Source organism: Rhinichthys klamathensis, unplaced genomic scaffold (assembly GCF_029890125.1).
Source record: "Rhinichthys klamathensis goyatoka isolate OS25496 unplaced genomic scaffold, OSU_Roscu_1.1 h1tg000446l_1, whole genome shotgun sequence".
NCBI lineage: Eukaryota > Metazoa > Chordata > Actinopteri > Cypriniformes > Leuciscidae > Rhinichthys > Rhinichthys klamathensis.
Window position 1 is genome coordinate 1,508,789 of NW_026606941.1, and position 9,428 is coordinate 1,518,216.

At 36.3% G+C, this 9,428-nt stretch overlaps 2 protein-coding genes across 2 annotated transcripts; one reads left to right on the top strand and one right to left on the bottom strand.

The window, feature by feature from the left end:
• Window positions 1-913: 913 nt before the first annotated feature.
• On the bottom strand, window positions 914-3,864 carry tspan37 (tetraspanin 37). Its single transcript, XM_056236405.1, has 7 exons — window positions 3,787-3,864; window positions 3,008-3,196; window positions 2,823-2,897; window positions 2,643-2,741; window positions 2,418-2,570; window positions 1,134-1,217; window positions 914-1,046 (listed from the first exon to the last, which is right to left on the bottom strand). The coding sequence occupies exons 1-7, from the start codon at window positions 3,844-3,846 to the stop codon at window positions 969-971; spliced, it is 738 nt and encodes a 245-aa protein (XP_056092380.1). The 5' UTR covers window positions 3,847-3,864; the 3' UTR covers window positions 914-968.
• A 610-nt stretch (window positions 3,865-4,474) lies between these two features.
• pex19 (peroxisomal biogenesis factor 19) lies at window positions 4,475-8,165 on the top strand. The gene is made up of 8 exons (XM_056236435.1): window positions 4,475-4,582; window positions 5,032-5,111; window positions 5,263-5,425; window positions 5,514-5,599; window positions 6,483-6,656; window positions 6,830-6,988; window positions 7,190-7,234; window positions 7,324-8,165. The coding sequence occupies exons 1-8, from the start codon at window positions 4,522-4,524 to the stop codon at window positions 7,408-7,410; spliced, it is 855 nt and encodes a 284-aa protein (XP_056092410.1). The 5' UTR covers window positions 4,475-4,521; the 3' UTR covers window positions 7,411-8,165.
• Window positions 8,166-9,428: the final 1,263 nt, after the last annotated feature.

Sequence of the window (9,428 nt, forward strand, 5' to 3'; positions counted from 1 at the left end):
AGCTTTGTGCCATGGTGCATTACCCTGCTGGAAGTAGCCATCAGAGGATGGGTACATGGTGGCCATAAAGGGATGGACATGGTCAGAAACAATGCTCAGGTAGGCCGTGGCATTTAAACGATGCCCAATTGGCACTAAGGGGCCTAAAGTGTGCCAAGAAAACATCCCCCACACCATTACACCACCACCACCAGCCTGCACAGTGGTAACAAGGCATGATGGTTCCATGTTCTCATTCTGTTTACGCCAAATTCTGACTCTACCATCTGAATGTCTCAACAGAAATCGAGACTCATCAGACCAGGCAACATTTTTCCAGTCTTCAACTGTCCAATTTTGGTGAGCTCTTGCAAATTGTAGCCTCTTTTTCCTATTTGTAGTGGAGATGAGTGGTACCCGGTGGGGTCTTCTGCTGTTGTAGCCCATCTGCCTCAAAGTTCGACGTACTGTGCGTTCAGAGATGCTCTTCTGCCCACCTTGGTTGTAACGGGTGGTTATTTGAGTCACTGTTGCCCTTCTATCAGCTCGAACCAGTCTGGCCATTCTCCTCTGACCTCTGGCATCAACAAGGCATTTCCGCCCACAGAACTGCCGCTCACTGGATGTTTTTTCTTTTTCGGACCATTCTCTGTAAACCCTAGAGATGGTTGTGCGTGAAAATCCCAGTAGATTAGCAGTTTCTGAAATACTCAGACCAGCCCTTCTGGCACCAACAATCATGCCACGTTCAAAGTCACTCAAATCACCTTTCTTCCCCATACTGATGCTCGGTTTGAACTGCAGGAGATTGTCTTGACCATGTCTACATGCCTAAATGCACTAAGGTGCCGCCATGTGATTGGCTGCTTAGAAATTAAGTGTTAACGAGGAGTTGGACAGGTGTACCTAATAAAGTGGCCGGTGAGTGTATAATCATTGTTTACACATTCATGAGAAAAGTCGCAAGATATAATTTCCAACAGTGACTTTTATTCTTTGTCCAGGATTCGATACTCTTGCGGGGGTTGATGTCCCATTAGCTGTGCCACTGTAATCCAAGACATTACCTGATGATGGAAGGGTCAGAGATGACATTATAAATCTTGTAAAAGATCAGGGAATAAATGAATTATAATTCAAGTCACAGAGCTCACCAGTACAAAGAGAACCACTAAAGAAGTCATCATGATGATGTCCAACACAAGTAGTAACTTCTCCTCAAGTTTATTTTGACAGCCCTAGAATAGAAAGAAAACAATGTTGAATCTGGCTTATAATGCTCATAATTTACAGTCATTTACAAATAAAGCCTAATTTGTTACTTTTTAAACCTTTTTATAGAAATATTTCAGGTAAAATACAAGTTAAGGGGTCATGACATGAGAAATCAAATTTGCCTTGATCTTTTGACATATAAGAGGTCTGTGCACCAAAACATCCTGCAAGTTTCATAGCTTAAAACCTTATCCTCATTCTAAACAAAGCATTTTATCAAGTTTTTCATCATATTTAATCAAAAATGGCTAATTTTGATATTGCGGGATCTGTGTCGTCACACGGGCAAATACATTTGCATATGACTACCTCCAGAGCATGACATCGACGAATAGTTATACATTGTCGCATTACAGGCCCTGCCCACTGGTGTTCAGACGCTTAGGCCATGTGTCCACCAAAGCGTTTTTTTTCCCTGAGGCTAACGTATTTTTCCAATAGTTTTCAATGGGAGCGCCGCATTTTTAAAACGCAAGGAGTGTGACGAGGCGCTAAGCGTCTATTTCACGCTGAGCGCTAAGCACACTGTGTTTTTGTCCATATTGTGACGTACATCTGAGTGTAAAGGCTCGTACACACCAAGGATAACTGTAATGATATAGTTCTAAATATAAAAGAATAGCAGAGTCCACAACTATAATGATTACGGCACAGAGGAACGATGTCGTTGGAATCACTTTCAGAACTATTTTCAGCTGATGAATGATAAAAACATTGACAGCCAATCAGAATCCATCCTGCTTTAAAGAACTTGCGCATTTAAATCAGAAGACGACACAAAACTGCAGCACACACTAAGAATAAACAGAACGATATCGTGCGTCGGTGTGAATGCTGATATAGTTATTGTTTTAGTTATCTTTAAAGTTATCGTTCTTGGTGTGAACAGGCCTTAAAAAGGACAAAATATAGGGTGGGGGTTTCGTTCTATGCATCGGTTGTTGATTGGACCGGAAGGTCCAGTTGTGACAACAACAAAAAAAGAAAAAGAAACATACATGGATGATTCATTCACAACAAGATTAACATGCATTTAGAAAATGCATTTGAATTTTTATTTAATGCCAACTTTAACATAATGATAGAGCCTCAGCTGTAAGTCTAGCAGGAAAATATTAAAAATCTTATACATAGGGTAGCTCAAATGTAATTAGTGTCTGTACCTCATTATAGAGAAGCAGGGGTGAGTCTAAAGTCCCATTGCAGTCGTGAAAGTTTTTGTTGCAGCAGCTTAGAGGAACTTCGTATTTCCTACTGTGATTAAACCAGGGTGTTTCTAACCAGTCTGTGTAGTTGTAAACACCACAACACCGCAACTGTAACAAAAAAAGTGTTACAATCTAATTTTACCAAACACATAGAAATCCTAAAGATTTCTGTGCAAATACCTCACGCTGAAGGGCATTTACTGCTTTGGTATCAGGATCTTGGATATTACCACTGTAGTTCTGAAACACATCTTTAAGGGGAGCCAAGTCCACATCAAGCTAAAAAAGATTACATTTAATATTAAAAACATTTAGTGAAATACACTTTTGTATAGCCAAGTAACTTAAAATTCCAGTTACCTTCCTTTTATGAGTGTATGCCAATGCTACAGTAGTAACCACAACGCAAAACACAATAATGAGAAAATACACAAACTGAAAGACAAGAAATATACAAATATGAACACCACACCTCATTCTTATGAGTAAATTATTATTATTCAGTCCTGTTTTTACTTCATAAAAAAAAAAAAAATCCATCTCACCAATCCATGTAGACATGAAGGTTTTTTGTTGGACACCAGACAGCCAATGCTTCCACTGATAAGGAGGATGGCTCCTCCGACAACAGCCAGCAGTGCAGGGAGAATTATATAAAAGCTGCTAAAGAAAATACTGTAATCTCTGTATTTATGCAGCAAGAATGAACCACCCAGACCTGTAATCCCAGCCAGCTAGACAAAGTAAAGAACGAAGGAATTTAAAAACAAGAGGAAACAAAACAGCAGATGTATTTCCTAAAAGCCATTTCTTGTCATGTGCTGTACATGTGAGCAGCCATGTCACTGTTTTAGAAAAACACATCTTTTTCTATTTTTTCTTTTCACTGTAGTAACACTCATACAAATAATCCTATACTTTTGTTGCCTATACATATTACACAAGGTGTAGGCCTAAATATAAAATAAGGCTATATCCAAGGCTAGTTGTTACACTTTAATATTTCCCAGGCCATTTAAGTTAACACAGTTCAACATTTCAAAAATAATTTTAAATCTACCTCCATCATTGTTGACCCTTGCCTGTATTGTGTTCACTTATTTACCATACAGCCATTATAAAAATATGATGCTATTGAAATTTAGTTTGGATTATAGAATTCTCAAAAAGGCCATTCATCATAAATCTTGTGTTTTATACCAACATATTAAGCCATAGCCACTTCTAGAGAAAACATGGAATTATATTAAAGTGGTTAAGGCAAATGCATTAGTATTATGATGACAAACGAAACAAACAAGTGCATGATGCTGCCTAAACTCACCGATAAAAGAAGAGAAGCAATTATAAGAAAAATTCCGAAAGCTCTTCTCCTTAGAGACATGGCTCTGCTTTAATCGATTCGCGTGAACGCGTAATCTATACACACATATTTACGCAGTTCTATCAAGGTCTCTCGGTCCAGTTCAACCTCAGCAGTGACGAACACTGATATGACTTGATGGATTTAAAAATCGAAACCAGATAAAATTGCGGAAGTCACTGAATCTAGTAAACAAGTAGGGGGCACTGTACCAGAGAAATAAAATAGTCCTCGAATTCTAAAGCCATATAATATAATAATAATCCTAAAAAAAATGAATAAAAAAATACGTCTATATGAATTGGTGGTGTTTTATATATAGGGTAGCCTACATTTTTTTTTTAAGTCTACTTTAAACGGTATCATATAAATTTTATCTATTTTTATTTATTATTATTTTTAAGTAGAACTCATTTATTAACAATTAGGAATAATAAATATTAAAAACACATAAAAATAAAAATAATAACCACGAGGATACTGCATGCTCATAATTATTATTAAACGCATACACAATTGTTATATATATTCAAATGTTGATCTAATAAATCTGATAAATTCACACACACACACACACACACACACACACACACACACACACACACACACACACACACAGACACAAAAACTTTTTACGTTTTTATTGGACGTCATTATTTTGCGACAAATTTGCTGGTCTTGTCATTGAGAAGCAAGATGGCGTCAGCATCAGAACATCAGGGTGCTCCAGACAGCGAACTGGACGAATTATTAGACAGTAAGTTTTTGAGGATGACTTAAATATTAAAATAACAACAGTTAAAATGTGCGAATGTTTGAGCCCTTTTGTAATGTTACTCTTTAATGAACTAATGTTTAGAAGAAGGCGGTTGTCACAGTGCAGTTGCTGCTCCGCTACTAACGTTATGTGCTCATGCTTGTCTCAGTGATTGTACTTTTTTTAGGCATGTGAAAGCATTACACTGTTCGTCGATTAATTAATTAGAGATCCTCATTTTATCTCTTTTATGGTCCCATTAAAAACTCGTAAATTGTGTACAAACCGGGTTTTGAAGTTAAACGGAGCTTTAGGAGCTGCATGTTTACTAGCCAACTTTGCTATTCATGCCGTGTAATGAAATCAGACACGTGATTATATATAATCAAAACAGATGCACGTATACCTCTGGTACACCAATGTTAGTGTTTCCTCAACCTCAACTACAGGTGCTCTTGATGATTTCGACAAGACCAGTGTTCCCCCTGAGGCCCCCACTGCCCCTGATGCAGGAACGAGTGACGAGAAGGTAATAAACACATATTTTAATTTGTATAGCAATTCAAGTAGCAACCAGAATTTTCCTAAATTTTCCGGCACTCTTGCAATTCTACAGTAAGTTTGTTTCATGATTGTTGCTGGTTAATTTTTCTTTTTTTCTCTGTTCATTTCATCTTCAGCCCCCTCTGCTGGAGGACAGTAAGTTCTTTGAGACTCTCTTTGATGGTGAGATGGCCAATCAAGCACGTGAGGAGTGGGAGAAAGCCATGGCTGAGCTAGCGCAAGAAGAACCTGACCTTCTACAACATTTTCATAAGCTGTCTGAGGCAGCAGGTAAAGTAGGTGAGTAATCTGAAATGGAGCACTGTTGGATGAAGATATACAAGCTTTATCCTCCTATATTCCAATTGTTTTGACATTTTTTATTTAGGCACAGATGTAGCTTCACAGCAAGAATTCACCTCCTGTCTTAAAGAGACCCTTAGTGGTTTGGCGCAAAATGCAGACAACCTTCAGGTAAACCCACTTTGAGTTTCTCATATTGCAATGTAAATTAATTCAAGGAAATGGTGTGACATGGTTTTAATGATACACTACAAAAGTTTGGGATCGGTATGATATTTTTTCTGTTTTTGTAAGAAGTCTGTAATGATCGCCAAGGATGCATTTATTTGATCTAAAATACAGTAAATGTATAATCACAATTTTAAATTAAAAAACTGTTTTATATTTTTTTTAATGGAATTTATTCCTGTAATGACTTTCAGCTTCAGAATGTTCTCTTTTGGCTCGTGCGCACTCTTCACACAGACGAGCGTGTCAATCTATCACTTAATGCCGTTGTCCCTGTTCCCTGCTCTTGATATACAATCATTGATTAACATTTTGATTTTAATGAGTAAAAATAAAAAAACTATACTAGGATGGATTAGGACCCCCAAAAGACAGCTTTTATCTGAAATATAAATATATTGTAACATTATAAAGTACTTGAAATCACTTTTGATCAATTTAATACATCTTTGCTGAATAAAAGTATTAAGTTTTATTTAAAGTATTAATATTAACTTAACAAAAAATATCTTACTGATCCCAAACTTGAAAGGTAATGTATGTCAGAAAAAAATGAAAGGAATGTGATGAACAAAAGTCAGCCTTTTAACAAGAGGCTGCTCACTGTAGAGCCATGGGTGGAGCGTGAAGTTCAGCTCCCCCTTTCTGGACGTAATACGTGGAGCTAGATGGTCCAACCAAATCACATAACCCTATCCCTCCACCCCTTAGTTCTACAGAGGTAGAGCGGGACTTGGTCAAGCTCAACCCATGACATCCAGAGAGGGGGATCTAGATGTCATTTGGCTCTGCAGTGAGCACCACTTGCTTTTACCTTTAAATGCAGAGTGCAGGACTGGCTGGAGATGATCTGGTAAAGACTTTGGAGAACCTGGGATTGAATGAAAATGGGGAAGGAGGAGGAGAAGATGGCAATATTCTCCCAATTATGCAGTCCATCATGCAGAACCTTTTGTCTAAAGAGGTTCTCTACCCTTCTCTTAAAGAGATAACGGAGAAGGTGAGTTGTTTACAGCATCTGTCTTACTGATTGTCCAACCTTTTTGTGGTACCAGTGTATATGCCTATCATCAATGCAATATTTATTGTCAGAAAATCTTGGGACACATTCCATTTAATTTTTGGTGTGTTTTTTTGTTGTTTTTACTAATGTCATGCACACTTTGCATTTAGTACCCTGAATGGTTGGAGGGCAACAGGCAGTCCCTCCCCCCAGACCAGTTCATGCGGTATGAGCAACAGTACAAGATCATGGGAGAGATATGCAGCCAGTTTGAAAAAGATGGAGACAAAGACAGCACATTTGAAAACATTCTAGAACTCATGCAAAAGGTAAAAAAAAAAAACCTTTTTAGTTTTAAAATTGAGTAATCCGTTTATTTTTATAATGATTTCGAGCCATCTTTTAAGGTTTGTTTATATGTATGAATGATTTTATCTTTTTCTTGTACCCTTTTTACTTAAAAACATAATAATATAACATTTCAGTAACAGCAATGTTAATATTTGTGTTAATAATGTCTTACCCCTTAGCTCCAAGACTTGGGTCAACCTCCAAAAGAGCTTGCTGGAGAGGCAGTGAGTATTTACATTTTTTATTATAATTATTATTTTACAATAGATATGTAATTTACATAATAAAAATGTTTGTTCTCTTATATTTTCAGCCTCCTGGCTTGAATTTTGACCCAGAAGCTCTGCACCTTCCTGGAGCACAAGGTCTTCCTGGAGCAGAGCAGTGCTCAGTCATGTGATCTCAATGAGGTCAATTTATGTATGTTTAAAAACTATACAATTTGGAGCTAATTATCTGAACCTGAATTGGACACAGTGGATCATGCTCCGCTTTTAAAGGAGTTTGTTTTGTGTCTGCACTGAAACTGTGAATTTCACTACATTAATTTGACCTTGTAGTTTTTGTCCACAGAGGTTCTTTTCATATTCATCCCTAATCCATTTACTGTTGTCACTGTAGAGCAGCTCTTAATGTTTTGAGTGAAGCTTGATATCTCAAGTGTGCCAACAGCTTTGTAAGAAAGAATCAAGGTCTTCTGAATTTACTTCAAGCTCATTTGACAACTTGTGCGGTGAATTGTTTTGTATAAGTAGACACAGATGCATGGAGTGACAGGGAAAGTATTTCCAGTTTAGTTTTACTTTTAAAATCTCAGAAGAATGGTCAGAGGCTACAAATAGCTTTCATCAGATTGATGAAATCATTTTAATATAAAGTGTTATATCTATTCTATTCTCATACTATATCATTAGTTTCATTTCTGTGATTTGATAACTAATCAGTGACAAATGAATCTCTCAGATTAAGATTAATTAAAAAAACTAACTGCAGGCACTTCAGATCCAGGTTCAATATATCAATATATTCTTAATATCATTGTGTCAAATATAGGCTGCATTTGTGTTTGAGTGGAATAATTCTCTCTACTTGTGTCTTCTAATGGTTATTGTATCTGTCTGCATATAGATCAGTTTGGAGTAGTGAATTGCCATGTAGATCTAAATCATTCCCATCATTCCTGTGGTGGTGCCTCTATGTGATGTGCTATTGTCATAATAATAGTCCTAATTTGCCTTGATTAAAAGAAAATGGTTTCATAGTTCAAAATTAATACTCTGTATTAACACTCAAAGAACATCACCTTAAATCCCAGGATACCTGAAAAAGGTTACATTTTGTAGTCATATGCTTTTGAGGGGATGTTTACAGGCTTCTTTTGCAAACAGTTTTGAATGCCTGTAAATGGGATCCTTTCACAGGATCAAGTGTGGAACTGATAGTTGACTTGCTTTCTTGACACATCTCATTGGTTATATGTAGTATGGTATGGTAGTATCTGGCCAATATGAGAAGGATAGAATAGGTATGATGAACAGGACAAAAAATATCCAATGGTTACAACACTCAGGGGTTGCTCAAACACCCAAGCACTCAAATCAGCTCATCAATATTCTTTATCATGTTAAATATTCCCTTAAATGTACAGTTCATTGGTCTTTTAACTACATAAAAGTCTAATAAATGTTATAAACTTACATTATTATTTGCCTGCTCGTTTTTATTCCAGTTACATATAAAATGAAACTAAGACCATTGACTATACACAATTGTCTATGGTTGTTAATTTATATTCTAACCATTTTACAATTTTTGTGGCTTTAAAACTTAAAAAAAAATGTAAATAACCAGCAAGGAGGTAACCTTTGGACATTTTGTGGTTTGTTTATGGCCCTGTTATATATGATGTATGGAGTGTCTATGTGGGTAAATACTTAGATTTGCTGTGAATGATTACGTCATTATGATTATTACGTTACGTTTGATCACCTTATTATTACGTTAACGTCGTTAAGCACCAACCGATTTATCATAAAAATAATTTGACTTTAATAGCAGTTTTTGTGTGTGTGTGTGTGTGTTTTTTTTTGTGTGTGTGTTGTTTTTTTCCGAAATCCTTATTTAATCTTCTAATATCTTGATTCAATGAAACAAATAGTGGGACAGCATTCAAATGTTGGATTGTTTCCAAAGTTCCAGGTGAAATGTGTCAAAATTGGAATTTTAAATAGAATAGTATTTTCTGTCTTAAGACAGAAGTAGAATTGTTTTCTCTAGAATAATGTGATCATGAGATAATTTATTTTAGGGTTACTAGGGAAACTAATAATATGGCAAAATATGGAAACAACCACCATGATGACTAAAACCGCAACAAATAACAATGCAATATACTATTGTTTACTTATACACGCAGTG